The following is a 19,968-nucleotide window of genomic DNA, read 5'->3' on the forward strand; positions in this document are numbered from 1 at the left end:
AAACTTCAGCACCATGGACAGAAGCCAAAGGCTTGGTTGGTGTGATTTCTTTCTTTTCCCAGCCTGATAACCTGGTTTCCCTTTTCTCAGAGAGAAGGCTGTTTCTTTCTTCTTCCTTTTAAACATAATAAGATTTATTTTGGGCTGCAGTTTTGGGTTCACAGCCAAATCAAGCAGAAAGCACAGAGATTTCCCGTAGACTCCCTGCCTGCACAGATGCAGAGCCTCCCTCACCAGCAACGTGCCCCCCCCCCCACAAGCGCTGCGCTGCCGTGTTACAGACGATGAGCCTGCACTGACACATTGTTACCGCCTAGAGTCCACAGTTGATATTAGCGGCGGCCTTGGTGTTGCACATTCTGTGGGTTTGGACAAATTCTTTCTCCTTTTATTCCCTCCCCACCTCTCACCCCCAACTTTTTCTTGGTGGACGGTGGGATTCAAATTGCAGTTCACAATCTCTTCCCTCACTCCGGCCTCATCACAGATCCCAAAAACGCCCCAGCAGACGGAAAGGGCATTTATTTTTCAGCTTTGCTCCCATTCAAGGCACTTACTTATTGAAAAAAACAAACAAACATCTGGGCTTTTTTCCGGGTGGCAATCTAATGTAGCTTGTACTCCATAGACAATTTTGTACACCAAGTATTTTTTCATTTATAAAGTGAGGGCACTAACAAAATTTTCTCTGATACATTTTGAGAGTTAGTGACTGCAGTTGAGTGAACTGCACTTTGAAGTTTAGAGAAGAGTAGGCACAGTATTTGGGTTTAAAAGCTGAGCAAAGCGAAGAAAGAGACATTTGCTTTGTTGACAAACTGCACATTTAGGTGCCCTTTGGGTACTTAGACATAATTAAAATTAGCCACCAGCTTTCTCTAAATTTCTCTAATTTTGGTCCTACGTGTTTAGACTGGGGGGGGGGGGTCGGCGCTGGAGAAGATGCCATTTCTTTATACCTGCTTCTGAAAACCAGAGAATACCAGGCACCAAGTTTACCCACAACAGGGAGCCATGCTTGAATCTACATAGCCCCCTCTCCACGTCAGAATCTATGACATTCCTCCAACCCCCCTTCCCCTCTGGCCACCTACACCTTCACTTCTCTGGCCTTTATTTACCCTGTCCCTTCCTCTTGTAATGCCATTTATCCAGTGCTCCCAAGAACATTCTACACATTCAAGGCTCATGGAGAATGTTGCTTCGTCCCTGAAGCCTTCCCCGATACCACGTGCCTGGTACAAACTGAGCTCTGCACCGCCAGCATTTTGTGTTTAACTATTATAATACAACACAATTTGCCTTGGTAGGTAGTCATGTCTCTGTCTCTGGATTGTAAACTCCTTGAAGGTCAATGCCTGTTCAGCACCACTGCAGCACGTGGCATAATCCATGCTCTATAATGTCAGCCCAATTGTCTTGGTCTTGTACAGGAATTAGGAAAAGGGGGAACGAAGTAGTCATTCACTCTTTGCAAGGGGAGGGGGAGGCCAGAAGTGAGTTGATGGTTAGGGAGTGGAGTGGGGGAAAGACCTCTAATCTAACCACTTCCAACAAAAATCTTCTTCATGTGCACTTTGAACACAGAAGAGTGGAAAACCAAGAAGCAGAGAAGGACTAATAAGGATGGGAGCAGAGACAGGAAAAAGTGTCTGTCCAAACTTGGCTCCTGAGGTCCGGGGAGTGGGAGCTTCTAGGTGGGCAGTGTGGGGAACTGGGCAGACTCCCAAGGGGTCACTGTGACACGGTGGGTCTTCCCCAAACGAAACAGTGCTGAATTCACAGAAAGTGTCCCTGGAGCTCAGTAAACCTGGGGACAGGTGGAGGGGACAGCACTGACGGACACAGTTCCTAGTGCTGGTGGAATGGCAACTTGAGGCGGATCAACCGGAGACCAAGAAAATCCTGTTTCTGGCAAAACAGAGAGCAGCGACGGACGGCAGCAGAAGGCAGCCCCGAATGTCTACAGCCTCAGCACCGATTGTACTTCTGGTTGGACACTGGGGAACCTGTTACAGGGGCAAATTCTTAAACATGCACTGTCGGAATACACATGGATCCTGTCTGCTACTGTGGGTAGTGGCAGCTGAGAAAATAGGTAGGTTTTTACAGGAGGAAAGCATCGGTAAACAAGATCGCACGGCGTTGATTTGAAGGGACAGAAGACTGGGAACTTTATGATTTTTGCTAAGGACTCGGTAGCAAGTGGATCCCTGGGAATGAAGTCTTGCTGGCAAAGCTTTAGAAGGAGACCTCTTGAGACCGTAAATCTATTCTCTGGCTTTGTGATTTTTACATAGTAGAAAGAGTAAAATGAAAACCACATTATCACTCTACAGCAAGCACCGTGGAGACAAGAGGTTAAAGGAGACAGATGAAGACATTTTATTCTGACATGTTACGGTTACAATGAGAACTTCCAAGTTCCAAAAGTTCAAATAAAAATATAATTTTACAAATTAAAAAAAACACAATGTATGTACACAACAGAATTAGCTAGTATTACTATCTAAACCAACAGTGCGAACAGAAAGAAGGAAGCCTGCCACGGTTGGGAGCCGTGGGTAATACTGCACATCGATGCTACGGGGCCTGGGACGGTGCCTCTGGCCTTTCCAGAGGCTTTCTTTCTGACAGCTGTGTCAGTACACAATTTTGCATCAGAAATGTCCTACAGTTGGTTGGGTCAAGCAAGCAAGCGTCCATCCCAGCCAGGAACCGTTCATTAAACAAGGTCATGAGCAAATCCTTCCCAAGTGCCAAGGTCCCACAATTGGGAGGGACTCTGGCTCCCTACCTGCCCGGCTCCTCAGCTGGGGAACGTGAACCATCCAGTGGGAGACAGCAGGCACACAGAAAACCGTCTCTAGCCAGCCGCAGAGCCCCCTGTGGCTTGTGTGTGTGGACGTACCGTTACCACCAAGGGGCAAAGGGGCTGATAATAGGTGGGATGTGGACAACGTGGGTTTCCAACTATCAGAGGAGTGAGGCTTCCAGTTATTTGTTACAAGTGGGGCAGTGGTTGTCTTTGGGCTTATCTGGTAAGGGCAGACACCCACGGAGGACAAGAAGCAGTGTGCCTTTCCAGAGGGGCCGGAGTTTGGGACCTCGCGGCCGTGCAGTCAGTTCATGCGGAGGGAGGCGCGTGCGTTCTGTCAGCTACCTCTGGGCTATTCCAGTGGGAACGAAGGGGGGACTGGATGTGCATGAGGGATAAATTCCCAACACATTCACCCGGGACGGCCTTGAGCCAGGCAGCTGGTGACCCCAGAGCCCTGGAGGCCAGAGGATCCCCCCGCAGGACCTTAGTTCTGCCAATTTCACTGACGAATGGGAAGAGGGGATTCATCAGCTTCTGTGATGGGCAGTCCTGACGTTCTCCTGACTTGGGCAACCGGTTTCCCTCTTCATAAAAGGAAGAAATAACGTGGCCAAGCTCTGAATGCTGCCTTAAAATAAAGTGGCAGTGGGCCGAACACCACCGTCTTTAGAAGGGCTTGCCTTTCTGGTCCTTGTGGTTTCCCTACTACTTATTGGGGGTCCCATCCACATTTCACAGGTCAAATGCATCCAAGGAAGCTGAAACATTTAGAAGTCAGAGTATTTTTGGTCAAAAAGATAAGAAAATGGGAAGGATGGAGTGCGGGTGGGGGGCACAGACAGATGGGAAAGATGGTGAGGCAGCCCCCTCACTTAGGGGAGCAGAGCGGGCTGAGCACAGGACCTGAGCCGGCCACGCTGAGAAAGGCGCCCACCCCCAGGCTGCATGGCAGTCCTGGCAACGGGAGTCAGCCCCAGGCAGAGGGCGAGCTCTGGGGCAACTGCCACAGTTTACACACAAAAAAAACCCAACACAAACTTGTATGCAAATGAAAGGCATCTTGAGTCCCCAAGCATGTCTGCCACAGGGCTGCAGGAGACAGGCCAGGGTGTGGATGCAAGCAGGGGGCAAGCACAGAGGTTGAGAGGAAAGTGAAGTGCAAATACCCGACACCAAGTGTTCACTTTGGGGGCCTGGTCAGAGAGGGGCCCCCCAGCCTGGAGAGACATGCCGTCACGGAGAGACAGAGAGGCTTCCTTCCCAGAGTTCTTGCTCAGGCCTTGGGGCACGTGCTGGCAGGTGTCCCTCCCCCCCAGCACAGTTTCCATGTCCAGGTCCCTCAGTGGACTGGCGACAGCTAGCAGCGGGTGTGTGTGTGTGTGTGTGTGTGTGTGTGTGAGACAGGGGTGTGACGGGCACAGGCCCTCCTCCTGGAATAAGCCATCTGCTCTGTCTGAACCCGGCCTCTCGGCCACAGGACATTCCTGCAGGGCTCACTCGTTCAAGACTGGCTTCTATCTGTCTCAGAGGTAACAGTACCATTCCCCAGAGTTGGGCTAAGCAGTTTTATCATGGGGTGCCCTGCTTTTAGCTAACTGGGGGGGGGTGCAGAGGGGGGAGACACCTGGGCTGTGGCTGCCTCACCAGGAAGACAGTGTAAGAACTCACGGGAAGTCAGTAACTCGGTGCTGAGGGGAGGGACGAGGGACGGACCACGGAGTCACCAGGAGAGAAGCCGAAATGCTAAAAGCTAGGGCGGCAGTTAAGTCGTCAGACTTCACCCTCCGGGACGACCCATGGGACTTGTGCTTCTGGGAGGGCGGCGCTTCTGAGGTGGCCGTGACCACGGGGGCGGGCCCAGGGCAGCAGCCCCCCCAGGAGGCCGTGTTCCCCTTCAAATGAACTGGTGCGCCTGTCAAGAGTCCCAACGCAGGAAGCCCCCCTGGAACACGGGTAAGCTCCATGCCTCAGTCCCTCAATTTGGTAACTCACTTAATTTTGCAACTGGCCTTCGCCCCAGCGCTTGCCTTGGCCAAAGCCCCTCCCGTTACAGTTTAAGGCAACAGCTGGTTTCCCTAGGAAAGTGGCAGGAGGCAGCAGGAAAACTGCTCTGGGTGTCACTCCCCGGGGGCTGAGGCCTGATGCTCCCTCTGGTCCTGGCACGTGTGGGGTGGAGGGACCTGGGGCAGGGGCCCATGCTGGACGGCAGGAGAGCGGGGAGCAGGAAACGGGAAGATACTTGCTGAGAAAGTCAGACAAGCCCAGGCTCTCGCGCGCAGTTGGACACCATTCCCAGGATCGCTGACTGGCGAGGTGTTCGATGATTGGCGGCTTTCCGAGCGAGTGGGTGAGTGGGAATCTTCCGTGTCCTGGAACAGCCCCAGCTGCCCCCCCCCCACCCCGCCCGGGGCAGCTCTGGGACAGGGCGGGCTGGCGCGTGGCAGCGCGGCCGCCTGAGCCGTCAGACGGTCTGGTAGTGCTGCCGCAGCCGGGCCTGCAGACACTCGTAGGTCAGGTTGTGTCGAGTGATGATCCCAACGATCTAGGACAGGGAGAAAAAGACCCCGTCACCTGCAGAGCAAACCCACCGGGGCAGGGACGGGAGCAGACGCGGCTGGCCCTGTGCGTCACCGTAAGCAGAGGCGACAGAAGCCCCACCCACAGCGCGCCGGGACAGACGCGGCAAGCTGGTCACGCTGCGCACTTCAAGGCTACCCAGTTTCCAGGTGACAAGGAGATCGACAGGTAATGAGGGCTCATCACTTGGAGGCCAACGGGACAAATTCAGCTCCAAGGGAGATTTTAGTTGGGCCAGCTGAACTCTGAATTTGAATGTCTTTTTTCAACAGGGCACAAGCTCACCGGCCTTCTCAGTTCCCATGAGCCGCCGCCTGCTTCACGCATGCGTGCGAGAGACACGGCCCAACGCCGGCTCCTGAGCGGCCGAGACCGCGAGACCCCGCTGCGGCTCGTAAATACCATCTCTCGGCACCACCTGAGTCCTTGTGATAGTGATTGTAACAGGAAATACGTACTTGGTCTGCATCCTAGTTCCTGGCACAAAACTCTAAGAACTCTTGGAATTAAGTGATGAGTAAGAAAGGTGCCCTCTACCATTCACAACGAGCCCCAACTATACCTGAGTTTGTGTGAATGATAAACTTTTAGAAAGCCCCTAAGGGGGGAGGGCCCATCGCCCAACCCTCATCTGTGGGCGGGGAAGGCCAGAGGCTGAATCAATCACCAACGGGGCCATGACGCGATCAATCACGTGCGTGTTTGTGAGGAAGCCACTGACGAAGTTCCTGAACTACGGGGTGTGGACAGCCTCCACTCCGGCGACACGGAAGGTGCCAGGAGGGTAGTGTGCCCGAGAGGGCGTGGAAGCCTGGCACCCCGTCCCACACTCCTGCCCCCTGCCTCTCTTCCATCCTGCCGTTCCTGGGTCACATCCTTTCATGGTCCGCCGATCATCTGGTGAGTAAACTGTCCTCCTGAGCTCTAGGAGCAGATCACGGGAACCTTCAATGTACAGCCAACTGGCCAGAAACACAGGTGCCAATTTGGACTTTTGAATGGCATCTGAAGTGGTGGCGGGGGGGCAGTCCTGTCGGGCTGAGCCGTTAACGTGCGGGGTCTGATGCCATCTCCAGGTAGAAGGGGTCAGAAGGGAGGTCCGCTGTGGGACGTCTCGCCAGCTTGCGGACAATCAGAGCATTCACGGCTGCTGCAGCCGCCGCTGCTCACGTCTCACTGACACAGGTGCTTCGCACTGGAAACTGTGTTAGAACCGCCACTGCGCTTGTGTTTCAAGGAACAGTTTCACGCACTGCAACTATGCCCACAGAAGAGCAGGCTGGGCCGGGCCTGTGTTCTGCCGGAGGACCCTGTCTACAGAAGTTTCACTTCCCGGAGGGCGACTTGGAGACAAACGTCAAAGGCCTCAAGAGGGTGATCACGGCAGTGACGTTTAACTACACGTCCCCCAACAGAGGACGGCTGGGTAAGTGAGTGGAGAGCCGTCCAGTGGGACGCCGAGCCCGCTAAAATACCGTAAGCGAACGCTTCCTGCCACGGAAAGGCCTTTCCTACAGATGACGCAAACCGCGAGGGTATTAAACAGCATACGTAGCGGTAACACTCTCATTAAGACTGGGTACGTAAAATCTCTGCTTGTCGATGCAAAGGGAAAAAAGACAAAGGAGCTACACTGAGAAGACGGCATGGCTACCTCTGTAGAAATAAGAGGTGGGCATTTATTTTTTGTTTGTATTCTGCTTCTCTATATTTTCTTCTTCTTCTTTTTTTTAACAACCAAATAATAAGTGTATAACGAGGAAAACAATGGAGTTCTAAGAAAAAAAAAAACAGGAAAGACTGCCAGCGCTGATTACTAGTTGTATCTTTCAAAACTCTTTAAGCATTTTCCTTGAAATTCTTTCATTTAATGTCATAAATGCCCAGAACGGGTGGGGAGCGGACCCCTCCTCCAGGAGGCGCCGGCCTGACAGAGGGTGAAGAGGAGGGTGAAGAAGAGGAACACTGGGGACGATTGCCCTGTGCTCTCCCGCAGCATCGTGACCCTGGCGATACCTGCCGGCCGAGCGGAGAGTGTGTGTCAGAAACATGCAGGAGGGAGAGGGGGACGGGTCCTCCAAGGGCTGAGGAAGAGGTTTTAGTCTGAGAAACCTTGCTGGTTGAGAACCCCTGACTCGCACGCAGTGGGGACAGGGTCCAGAAGGCAGGCGAGGCTGCCGGCACAGCCGGAAGTCGGACTCACCTCTCCCACGGCGTTCACCACGGGCAGGTGCCGCAGGCCCATCGTTCTGAACAGGTTGAAGACTTGGGAGACGTGGGTGTTAGGTGAAACGGTGAAGGGCGAAGGGTTCATGTACGGGGTGACGTCCTGCAGAGAAGACAACACGTCACCGGCGGCCAATTGCGCCCTACCCAGGATGAGTCGCGAACGCACGGACGAGCAGCGGCCGGCTCCTCTGTGGGGGCCCCGCCCCCAAGGCACAGCCCTGCTCACCACAATCATGCGAGGGTTCAGCAGCGTCAGGTCCAGGTCGTGGATGTCGGGGTACCGTGGGTAATCCTCAGCCATCTCGGCGTAGGAAAGGCGCGGCTGGCTGGCACTCTGCAACCCCAACCAGACAGGTCCTTGCACCCAGCACGGCAACCCGCGGCGGCACACTCGGAGCCCCTCCCTCTCTACGTCCACACCACCGGCCACGGCCTCACCCGGCGCAAGACGGTACAGAACCGGGGGCTCTGCTGTGAGACGCCCTGGTCTGAAGCCAGTTCCCAGCCAGGCCTCACTGTGCCCCCCTCGGCGAGTCTCCTAATCTCTCTGAACCTGTTTCTCCTCGTCTATAAAATGGAGATGGCTTGTGCCGGAGTCTAAATGGGAGAAGAGCTAATAGGTCTCATGGGTTGACGTGTGTCCCTCAAAAGACATGTCTGAGTCCTAACTCCCGCTGTGCACGTGGCCATACAGGAAACAGGGTCTCTGCAGATATAAGTAAGTTCAGATGAGGTCAGGCTGCACTAGGGTGGGCCCGAAGTCCAGTGACTGGTGTCCTTCTAAGAAGAGGAGAGGACACAGGGAGAAGACCATGTGACAACAGAGGCAGAGACTGGAGGGACCTGTCTATGGTCAAGGAGTGCCAGGGATGGCTGGCGGCCTCCACAAACGAGGAAGGCAGGGAGCGATTCTCCCCTGGAGCCTCTGGAGAGAGCAAGGCCCTGCTGGCGTGTGAACTTGGACCTTGAAAACCGTGAAAAGAACAGACTTCTGTTGTTTGTAGCCCCCCAGTTTGTGGCAATTAACTGGACACAGCAGCTTTATTACCATCCCTGCATCCGAGTCTTCTGGATTTCCCCTCAGCCCTCACTGGCTCTCAGGCCGGGCACAGTGGCCGCAGGTGCCGGTCATTGCTCGGCCCCGATCGCTCTCCCCACAACTCCACTCTCCGCACACTGTGTTCCCTGCCCACCGCCTGCCCAGTGGCACCCAGGTCCCAGCGCTTCATGAGGCCAGCTCCAGCTGCTCTCTGCCTTCAGGCAAGGCCTCTGCAACCCAGCCCACTTCACCCCTCCTGTGCCCCACACACCACCTCGACCCACGAACAGCCAGGCTGTCCTCACCAAAGACCACACCTCCGGGCCCGGCCACTTCACCTGTGGCCCCTTTGTCCGCCCCATGCTGGCTGCTCTTCCACAGGCCAGCAGGACCACGAGTGACCGCAGGGCTGGCCTCCGTGGGCCAGAGCTGAGCCAGAGAGTCCGTTTGGAAAGTAGGCCTTTGGGCCACCTTTTCAAGTTCCCTCTAAAGGGGGCGAAGTATGTGGGGATGAGTGGGTCTTCAGGGCATCTTTGAACAACTTTGAACAACACACCCCAACCATCCCTGCTTATCTCCACAAATACCAAATGAAAGAAAAAGAAAAGGGAATTAACGGGAAAAGCAGCATTAAAAAAAAAAAAAAAAAAAAAAAGTAAAAAAGTTCACTTATACCAGAAATCAAAGTGTAGAAACTACATTAAAAGTCTCCAGGCGAAAACGACACTTGACAAGCAGTACACATACTAAGGGGAGGGTGACTGGGGCGTCCCCCCACCGTACTGTCCCCGAGAGGCACAAAGCGCAGCAGAGGGGGCCGAGGGCTGCACGCACCCCTGGACAGCCGCCCACTGGCACACGGACTCCCCAAGTACTGGCTCTTGTCCCCACCGAGGCACGGGGACTGCGCTCCTACCACCCTCGTGCCTTCCAGAACCCCGGTGCAGAGCAGAGAGACTCACTGATTGACTTTCCGAGTAACAAACCCCTCGGACGAGCAGAGTGACAAGCTGTGACCGCAGGATCAGGCCGTGGAAGGTCAGAGGGCGGAAGCGCTCCTCCATGGTCCAGTCTTCGCTCGGGGACTGGTCAGGGTATAGGTTGGGGTAGGGAGTGTATCTGTTACATAAAAACCAGACGCTGCCTAGCATACCCTCAGCAGGATTGCCTCTTGCTTTCCCCCCACGGCCCCAAGCAGCTCCCCAGACCCCCCGGAAGCTCAGGAGCTGCTTACGAGCAGTGTGCTGGCCCCTCGTGAGCCCTGCAGGCGGGTGTGCGGGGGGCCATGCTCTCACCTTCGCTCCAGCATCTGCTGCAGGAGGTCCTCCTTCTCGGCCGGCTCCTCGGAGGGCAGGTGCTCATCACATACGTTTCGCAGCTCACTCGACGGATACGATTTCATGGACTGGCTCCGTCGGCGCTGCTCACCAGCCCGCGTCAGGATGCTGGATTTCTGTGCGTGCAGAGGGTGATGGGGACAGAAGTTTCTACCGGGCAGGCCACGGATTGCTGGCCACGGGCACACCACCACGGCATCTACGCAGCTTAAGGATTCGGGTGACAGTGGGGTCAAGTATATGCCGACACAGGAAATTTAAGGCATCTTTGCAATGGCTCCAGGCTTGGGGTTGAAGGGAGTCTCTCTGAGCCTCAGGGCCTGTAGATCCTGCGGTTTCTGCCAGCCCAACTTCTCTACTCCTTTGATTTGGGGACAGCACCTCAACTCTCCAGGGGGAATCCCTCTCCGCCGTCATGTCATGGTGGGACTGACAATGTACGTGCCCCGCCCCCCAGAGCCACAGGGGCTCATGGCCGGAGTGAGGGGCTCTCCCTCTGCCGGCATTTCAACTCAGGAGCAGGGCTGGCCCCCACGCCCCCTAACACCCTTCAGGGTGTCTGTCAGCCGCCTGCATGCCCGGCGGGCCGCTCTGGTCCTCCAGCTCTCCTGTCAGTCCTGCAGCTTCCAGCAGCTTTCCCTTTCTGTCTTAAGTAGGCCAAAGTCCGTTTCTGTCACAGGCAACTCTAGAAACCTCCCGATACCACTTACATGCCATAAATCATGTTGATTAAAACAAAAAAATCCATCTGCACGCTTGCTGGAGTGAGAATGGACACATATCCTGACGGCCAAATAAAGTCCACACTCGCTATCCCGTCTACACTCACTGCCGCACATAACGAAGAGGCAGATTCTCCCTGAGAGCCAACCAGCGCCCCCACCGACAGGGCGTGGCAGGCACTGCGTCAGCGTGTACGTCAAGGAACTGCTTATTTCTTGCCCACCGTTCCTCGGGCTGCTGTACCTTGAATTTGATGTTGTTACTGATGAGCTGGTTGCCCTTCATGAACTCCTTCTCGTTGCCCCGGTTCTCCGTGACCACCGGGAAGGCGTGGTGGACCGTGGTGCGCAGGATGCTGACCAGAGACTGGATGCGGGTGTGCGGGTAGACATAGGTCAGGTTGGGCTCCATGATGTCACTGGCTCTCAGTCTGGGGGAGGAAGGAAAGGCGTTCCGCCTCATGAGAGAGCCCGCAGTATCCCGGGAGCGAGTCCTGGCTCTCCCGCATGGTCCGGGCCACCGAGCTCCCTCTTCTGAGCCAGCTCTGCGGTTCTTTGAACACACACGTTCCTCTGTACTTCTCTCCTTGGGCAAAAGCCCTTCCCCATGCCTGGAACACCCCTCCCTGCTCTGCCGAATTGGTGGGCCTTTCCTCAGCTCAATACAAGAAGTCCCCTCACCACAAACGCCATCTATTTGCCCGGGTGGTTAGCCATCCCCTCCTCAGCCCTCCATGGTACATCCCTCGTATCACCACTGAATTACTGATGGTACTACTAGAATTAAAAAAAAAAAAAAAAAGAAAAAAGTTTGGGCTGTCCCTTTAAAGCAGGTGGCAACCCCAGGGCCCAGGTCAAATGTGGCCTCTCCCGCTGATTTACATATGTTCTCTGGCTCTGGCTCCGTCCACACAGCAGTGACGGAGCAGAGGAGTTGTAACGGAGACCACGTGGCCTGCAAAGCTGCAAATATTTGCCATCCACCCCTTTACAGAAGTTTGTTGGTCCCTCTGTTGGACCATAAGGGCCTTGTGGGGTCCCTGGACACAGGAGGCCCAAACCATCTGCGGGCGGATGGATAAACTGGCGATTATGCCCAGAATAATCGCCACTGACAGCATGACATTTCATGGGGCACGTGTGAGGCAGGCTGGTTCTCACTCACGGGGCTTAGCAGGCCCTTAGCGGAAACATGCAGTCATAACACAGACCTGACCCCAGACCTCCTTTCACGCGGAACCAGAAGGCGCTGGGAGCCGCACCAAACCATGTAGCAGCCGCAGGCCTCCGCCCTCCCAGCTCCCCACCACACCCAGCTGCTTCCGGTAGTTATCTACTGGTTCACTGGACGCCCACCCCAGAATCTTAATCACCACTTCCCACCCTGATGCACACACCCCTCAGGCCCGAGATCGTAACTCTGAAACTAGAACAGAAGAGAAAGAAGACACGGTCTTACTTGTCCATTTCCGCCTCCGTCTCCCATTCCAGGAGCGGCACACCTCGCAAGCCCACGTGGATATCATAAATGCCCTTGTTGAAGAAGTCCCCTGTCCATTTGGCCACCTGAAACACAAAACAAAGACTTGAAAAGAGGCGGCTGGGGTGTGAACTTGGCCCTGTACCGGAGACAGGCCTGGAAGGGCAGCACTCACCATCAGAGTGATCATAATGGGCAGCCCGTAAGTAATCTCGTTGGTAGATTCGATGAGGATGACCGTGAGACTGATGGTCATGCGGACGACCCCGCCCAGGAAAGCTGCGGCACCGATCAGGGCGAAGGTCCCCGAGTAGATGTGGCCCAAGCCGATGTAGCTGGGCAAGAAAGAAGCCGAGACCACGACTTGGAATCACAAGTTCGCACACTTGTGCCCATGCACACCCCGGCGTGCTCACGCACGGATACGCACACACTCACCTTTTGAGCACATTGGCCACTAAACGTCCAAAAGCAGCTCCACACAGCAGGGAGGGCACAAAAAGGCCACTTGGCACCGAAATGCCGTAGGTCCAACATGAAAGCAAGAAATAGAGTGCGAAGAACAAGGCCAGAGTGATGGGACTAAAAGTACCTGCGAGGCAAGAACCGACCTGAGTCCCACCACCAGACACCACCAAGGCCTGCCGGGCTGCCCTGGCCCCTTCCAGGTCCTTCCACACCCCAACCAGTTCACTGGAGGCAGACTCCGGCCTTGTCTGGGCTGCTAGTACAAAGAAAAGGCCCTATTTTGCACAGAATTGAGGTTGTGTCCGTGGGCCAACAGAAGGGACAGAGGAATCATCATCTGTTCCCCGCAGAAAAAAAATCAATCACCCAAGAACAGGCGGGCTCACAGATACTCACTATCCTGATGGAAAAGCTGAAGAATGGCAGACTCCTGGGGATTGAAGAAGAGCGTGGCCATGTCGTTGTAGGTCTCATTGGGACAAAAAAAGGTCTTGATGCTTGAGTTGACATCTTCTGATGTAACCTAAGACACAGCAATCAGAAAATCAGTACGAGGTCATTACGACGTCAGTAAACCTGACCAGGGCGCTCAACTCTTAGAGCAGGAGGTCTCTGGTAAGGTGGAGAAAGTCTGGCTTGCAACCTTTCTCCGGAAATGAAACAGATGACAAAAAAATCGCTCTCTAGCCCAGAGCAGCCAATCGTGATACTGTATTCCCTTGCTTTGAGAAGGAAAGAACCGGGACGAGGGCTCGTGAGTTATGACGGTGAAATTCACCATGCATCCAGCTCTGCACCCTCTCGCCAGGCTCATCTTCTGAGTGATACTGCTGGAAGCCTGGCCCGAGAGCCCCCTGCACTGCGACGTGTGGGTGAGGACGGCCGAGGGAAGCAGGGCAGTGCCCCCTGCTGGTGGAACCTGGCAGGGAGGAGCTGCCAAACAGAAATGTGCGTGGCTCGGGTGTGAGGCGATGTCGGAATGATCCGCACATGCGGTGTGTCCCAACTATGTAGATCCAAGGGCTCCCTGGAGAGAGTCCTGCAGGTGAATGTGCTGAGACGCTTCGCAGCCCTTACTGGAGATCAGAGACCCAGCTGAAGGCCGAGCAGAGGCTCCAGCATCAGACGGACCTGCCTCTGACGCTGCCCCCCTCCAGCGAGTGTGGGAGCGGCGCCTCCCGTGAAGCTTCTCAGCCTCACCTGTGAAATGCGAGTGAGGCTGACCTCACGGTGTATACCACCAGCTGAGAGATCGGGTCAAGACCTCACTTTGTGGGGCGCCTGGGGGCTCAGCTGGTGAAGCATCTGCCTTTGGCTCAGGGCGTGACCCCAGGGTCCTGGGATCGAGTCCCGCATCGGGCTCCCTGCTCAGTGGGGAACCTGCTTCTCCCTTTCTCTCTGCTCTCTCTCACTCTCTGACTCTCTCTCAAATAAATATATAAAATCTTAAAAAAAAAAAAAGACCTCTCTTTGTCTGTTTTCTCCCCTGTGAAATGGGGATAATAATACCAGCGAACATGGCGGTGGCAAGGACTCAATGAAGTCATGTCCGCGAGGTGCTTCGTGGAACGGCGGGCACACGACAAACACCCAAACACCCGTAACACGGATGGAACTTTCAGCGCCCTCGGTAATCCTGTATTAGAGCAGCTCGCTTAATTCCGGCTGACCCGTTAGACCACAGGATTCTTTTCTATTTGTTTGTGAATCGAAGGTATCCATGTTCCGCAGAACACGTTTGGAAAATACTGGTCTGGTAACGAGGTAGCCTCGGGATAATGAGTAACAGGGGTTGGTGAATTTTTTCTAAAAGGGCCACACAGTAACTATTTTAGACTTTGTAGGCCACGTAGAGTCTCTGTTGCACGTTCTTCCTTTTTTTCTTAAACACTCTTACAAAGGTGAACACCATTCTTAGCTTGGGGCTACACAGAAACAAGCAGATGCCAAAGGTCAGACCTGGCCCACGGGCCGCAGTTCGCCCAGCCCTGATCTACACACTGCTGTTCGTGGACGTTCCTGGGGACGCCAAAGGGGCAGCCATCCAAGACAAAGCCCCCAACAAGGCCCTGAGGGATGTGAGCGGCTACTCAGGGGTAACAAGAAGACTGGGTACTTAGGGAACACCCCGGGCCTCTACCCCAGAGGCCAGAACCATGCATCTGGCTGACCACATGCGGCTCTCAGACCCACCGGCTTGGACCAAAAACTGCTTGGACCAAAAAACTGCAGGGCAGAGTAAGCTCCAATGCCTCCCTCACTGCCCCTGCTCTTTCAGGGAAAGGTTCTAGAAAATACTACATCTTCCTAAGAAGAGAGAAGGAGAAATGGAACAAGAACATAAGGTAGTAAATGGCCTAAACCCAGTAAGAACCAGGAGATGCCAGAAGCTTCCTGAGCTTGTCTCCAGTGAATTTTGTTCAACAGAGAGAGAGAGAGAGAGAGAGAGAGAGAGGAGCTCCCCTCTATGATGGCCATGACTCTTCATAAAAGTGAAAAAGAGCATGCACACACTCTCTTCAGTGAAAAGGCTCCTACAGATTCCTCTCTCTCTTAGCAATCGGACACAGGTGTAGAGCAACGAACACAACATCTACTAGCCCTAAGCAGAGACAAGTCACACAGTTCTGGATTCTTCCTCTCTGCGGGGATAGGACAAAGGCAGCAGGTGCACAGGGGTTACCTGGAGCTGGAATGAGTCATTACCGATTTGACTCGAAGCAGACATCTGTCGGCATTCTCCCAACACCATCGAGGCCATAAACACCACCACGGTGGTTACCACAGACACCAGGAGGCTCTCTAAGACTCTAGGAAGCAAAGCATGGAGGTTACGACAAGCTAAAAAAGACACCCCGGCCTCAGACACTAAACAACACAACCCTCTCTCCCTCCAACCCTCATCTCCCCAAAGAGCATGCACAGCAGCCCCGAGTCAGGCAGGACACGTGCAGACTTTGTCAGCGACTTTGCTCCATTCTAGCAATTTGTACGTCAACCGTGGGGAGCCAGGAACGTGGGCTGCTACATCCACAGCACCTCTCTCTGAGGAACAAAATGGCCTTGCATTTTAGGTCCCGGGCAGAGAATCTCATCGACCCTTCTGACTTTGTCATGTGTCCTCATGGCTGGGAGGCGACCAGCACCTCGGATGTCAATTAAGCTCAGACTCAGCCTTTCGGCCCGTCTGACAAATAGAGATCTACGACCCTGTCTCCGTTTTTAGTCTTAGACAGGAAATCAAAGCCGGTGTGGGAAGTAGAGTCCGTTCCCACAAGCGCCTTCCTCGGGAGAGACGGCCTGGTCCACACGAAGCTCAGGGAGCCACGGCAGGCTGGGGGAGGCGAGCCGGTACCTGACGAGCTTAGGTTTCGGGTGCACGTTTCGCATGCGGTACTTTGCAAGCCTCTTGTTCAGACAGTTGAACGTGGCTCCCAGGAGGCCCCCAATGACCCCCATCACGACGAAGAAACCCAAATCCATAGCTGTCCAGAGATGACATTTTTTATCAGAGTCAGAGCACTGAGAGAAGGGGCAAGGGAGGGAGAGAGAAAAACCAGAGTGCCCATGAGAACAGGAAGGGCCAGAAGCAGAGAAGACAGAAATAAGAGGCAAGTCTGCTTTCCATCTACAAGAGCCAATGCAGAGCCGGAAGCCTGCCCACACGGAGCACTGAGCACGCACAGGACACTCACGGGCCAGAGAGACCCCACTAGAAGCTCTGCCTACCCTTCTGACCACTGCTCTCTGGTACTTAAAAACAATTTTCATGGGTCAAGTAAAAAACAAACCCCCAAAACCCCAAAAAACCTGTGGAAGAAAGGACGAAACATACCTTAAACTCGCCAAAGTTCAGCAATCCGGGCAGCTGGAAGGAACCCCAACTTCCAAACTGAATCCCAGAACGAAAGAAGTTGAGGGTGAAGGTGGCAGACATGGAACAGAAGAGCTAGGAGACAGGGGACAAAGATGAGAGCACTCAGGGGTCACAAGTCCTACCTTCTCCCAGGAGTGGCCTCAGAAAACCCACGGCCTCCCGCAGAAACCCGCACCTCCAGGTCTGGACACAGAGCCCTGGTAACCACTGCACCGAGCACTCCGCAGGTGCGAAAACTGTCAGTCGGGCTGTGAGAAGTCTGCATTCAACGGCCTACTGCGAGAGCCTCTTTACTCAGAGCCTCTTGTGGTCTAGTCCGTGTGCCCAAAAAGGAACAGTAACCACAAGAGGAGGAACACGCTAGTCTAGAGAGGCGGCCAGGTCGGGTTCAAGTCCAGCCTCTGCCACTGCCTGCCTCTGACTCCAGCCGGTCTCCTGTTTTCAGGCCAGATGGTTCAGGAGAGGACAATGGCGGTTTGATGTGCGGATGCGGGGTCTTGATATGAAAAGTACAGAAAAGTCAACCGTTTGGAGGTTACAGGTCTAGAGCAAAGGAATTTCTGAGAAAGTCAATCCTCTCGGTCTCATCAAATGATAGGTGACCGTACAGAGTCAGAGATGTCCAGTTTAGTTTGGGGGCGAGGGGGTGGCTAAGTGTAGGAGTCGCTTTCATTAAAAGTCCTCCTTACCACTTTCCACGTGAGCCCCTGGTTCCAGAAGGACGAGCCCTCTTCCAGACTGAACAGGGTACCCCCGATGGGGGCCCCGAAAGCTGCAGCAACTCCGGCAGCCGCCCCTGCTGATACAAAGTCCCGCTTGTCTCTGAGGGGAGAACAGAGGTGACTTACTTAAAAAACAATCCTCAGGCCCCAAAAGGCAGTTGTTCACTTCCTTGTCCACCAACATCGTACTTGTGACCCACGAACAGTCAGGGCTTACGACGGGCAGGTGTCTGGTAAGACTCCCCAGCACAGACAGTTTCCCGAAGGGCCAAACACTCTCGGTAGTCGGAGGGGCTCCCTGACATCAGTCTGCTCTGAACGTGGGCTCTCAGCCACCAGCTCAGCAGGCAGAGCACAGACTTCGTCAGTCACTGCTGAGCCGCACTCTCACCAGATCTTTCTCCCAGAAGCCACGGCAGCAGTGAAAGTGCCAGGAGCGGGTAACCGTGACCCGCAGGAATCCCAACAGGACAAGGTAGACGACTCTGAACCTGGGCCCCCGATTCCGAAGGCCGAGCAAGCGGGGTGTGCACGTCAGTCACCCACATGAATCCCACAGGGCGAAAAAGGACCCAGAAGAGCACCTTCCAACCCAGAAAGGTGGCGGACCAAGTACATCACTTTGGAATATAAAACACATTCTTGATCATACGCCTGTGGACTTCCCTGGTCGTTTTCAATACCAGACCATCTTCTTCATTGCCTGAGATGGTTCTATGCCTTATGTCATGACAAAATAGAAGCCATGATGCCAGCCTGGCCTTCATGCTTATTTTCAGAAGCATTCCAACCCCCCGCCATTCTGACAGTTGGGTTCCGCACGAAGCCTGCCCAGCAGGGCAGCCCACGAGCCAGCTACGGTGACGGGAGTGGGGTCTGAGTGTCAGCAAATGAACAATGAACTGGGTTCGGTTTCCGTACCTGTCACTTCGGAAATAGGGGAAGTTAAACTGGATCTTCCGTAAGGAGATGCTCTGAAACTAGAGGAAGAGAAAACACAGTGAGGGGAGGGGCGGCCCCACAGGGGCCAGAGCTGTAGGAACCCCGGGCACCAGAAAGTCCCCTTTGCCTGAGCACATCCAGGCAGATGTGTTGCAAGAAGGAAGAGGCCAAAACTGCAACGTGGGGGAAAAAAAGATGTTACTTCTGGAAGGAACTTCTATTCCTGCCCCTCAGATTTCTAGGATCTTTGGAAATCACGTTTGGTACATATCAACAAGTCAGACAGAGAAAAGGGAAACCGCGGGTGGAGGGAGGAACTGAAAGCTGCCACAGAAGATGGAGTGGGCTCTGCTCAGGGCATGTCGGGACAGAAGGGGCCCCAACGGCCAGCTTCCAGTGAGCGCAGCAAGTTCTCACGCTGCTGCCACGGCCTCGCCTGGCCTCCTTCTTCCTCTCGGCTCACTTCCGGGAGGCCAGGTGCCTGATGTGAAGGAGGGGACACAGTAACAAGAGAGGGACCAACGGATGGGCTCTGGAGGAAAGAGTCTTCTCTCCTTTGCACCGACAACCCGCAGCCACAGTGACTTGCTCCCCTCAGCGCACGAGAGCTAACCGAGCTAGCCGTCCACAAGGGGCGGTTCAAAGAGACGTCTCGAACTTGCAGCCAGGGAGTCTGGGAAACCTTTTAGAAGGGGGCCTCTGGTGTCCTGGGACAGTTCTAAGCCTCGGCTTCCTCAACTGAGGACGGGGAGGACGAGGACAGCCAAACCCGTGAGGTGGCTTTAAAGACGAACGAAGCTGGGACACAGAGTCTGGCGCAGAGAGCACATCGGCAAACAGCAGCAGCGAGTACTCCTGCGCTCCTGCAAATGGCCTTGCCACGGACCTGGGCCCGGAACCGCCTTGGTCGGTGCTTCCAGCCCCGTGGGGTTTGGCCACGAGGAGGTGATCTATCGACGGCCTGATGGGCAAGAGCTCAGCACTGGCTGTGGGAGCACCAGGGGACTTTATTTGAACAGACTTTCTCTATGTCCCATTGCTGCTCCGAGTACTCAGAAGGGCGTTGTTAAAACCTGGGGGTGCCAGTTACCCTCTCTGCTGAGTGACGGAACAGTTTCACATCAACCCAAATGGCCATCAGCTTCCAAGGCCATGTTAGGTGCTCCCAATGGATGTGTTACAAGCTCAACCATGGACACGGCCTCGACCAAGGGCCCACTCTGAGGGACGTATCCTCCCAGCCCATCAGCTCTTACCTGGGGGAGGCCGGCTCCCACCACTGCTCCACTGTGGATCATGGGGCCTTCCTTCCCCACAAAGAGCCCTGGGAGCAGGTGGAAAAGGGGGAGACCATCAGTCAGCACAGAAAGCTCTCTTGCTTAGAAGACCTTTGCTAGGTAGACCTTTCGACAACTGTACAGCAGAGATGATTACATGACTTTGTAAGAAACAGAGTCCAATTCTCATCACATCAGAAAAAATACACCTTAATATGACCAGTCAGAAAACTATGGCCTGTGGGCCAAGACAGGCTCGATGCCTGTTTCTATAGCCCGAGAACTAAGAATGGTTTTTACGATCCCACATGGATGTATTTCAAGTGGTCATATATGTTTAAGTACCTACATCGTTATCTCCCATTTTGCCTCTTGACCCATCAGGCCTAAAATTTTCACAGTCTGGCTGTTTACACAAAAAGCTTGCTGACTTTGCTGAAAACCAACTCCACAAACTAAACGATCATTCCACTTCAA

At 54.4% G+C, this 19,968-nt stretch overlaps 1 protein-coding gene across 2 annotated transcripts in view; it reads right to left on the reverse strand.

Annotated features, from left to right (window-relative positions):
• Positions 1 to 2,361: 2,361 nt before the first annotated feature.
• The window catches only part of CLCN6 (Cl-/H+ antiporter 6), a 29,717-nt gene continuing 12,110 nt past the window's right edge, over positions 2,362 to 19,968 (reverse strand). Inside the window, exons 8-23 of one of the 2 annotated variants that reach the window (XM_045776851.2) lie at positions 19,471 to 19,538; positions 18,194 to 18,252; positions 17,240 to 17,372; positions 16,509 to 16,622; positions 16,029 to 16,195; positions 15,357 to 15,483; positions 13,070 to 13,196; positions 12,644 to 12,797; positions 12,381 to 12,540; positions 12,185 to 12,291; positions 10,970 to 11,156; positions 9,962 to 10,119; positions 9,629 to 9,785; positions 7,854 to 7,961; positions 7,602 to 7,727; positions 2,362 to 5,363 (exon numbers count right to left, since the gene is read on the reverse strand). In XM_045776851.2, coding sequence (XP_045632807.1) covers positions 5,283 to 5,363; positions 7,602 to 7,727; positions 7,854 to 7,961; positions 9,629 to 9,785; positions 9,962 to 10,119; positions 10,970 to 11,156; positions 12,185 to 12,291; positions 12,381 to 12,540; positions 12,644 to 12,797; positions 13,070 to 13,196; positions 15,357 to 15,483; positions 16,029 to 16,195; positions 16,509 to 16,622; positions 17,240 to 17,372; positions 18,194 to 18,252; positions 19,471 to 19,538 — 2,033 coding nt within the window. In that variant the 3' untranslated portion in view covers positions 2,362 to 5,282. Of the gene's footprint in view, positions 5,364 to 7,601; positions 7,728 to 7,853; positions 7,962 to 9,628; positions 9,786 to 9,961; positions 10,120 to 10,969; positions 11,157 to 12,184; positions 12,292 to 12,380; positions 12,541 to 12,643; positions 12,798 to 13,069; positions 13,197 to 15,356; positions 15,484 to 16,028; positions 16,196 to 16,508; positions 16,623 to 17,239; positions 17,373 to 18,193; positions 18,253 to 19,470; positions 19,539 to 19,968 lie in introns of those variants that run through there. The other variant, XR_006776076.2, reaches the window with a different exon arrangement.

This window comes from Ursus americanus, chromosome 33, assembly GCF_024610735.1.
Source record: "Ursus americanus isolate L20-20 chromosome 33, mUrsAme1.1.p, whole genome shotgun sequence".
In the NCBI taxonomy this organism is placed as follows: Eukaryota; Metazoa; Chordata; class Mammalia; order Carnivora; family Ursidae; genus Ursus; species Ursus americanus.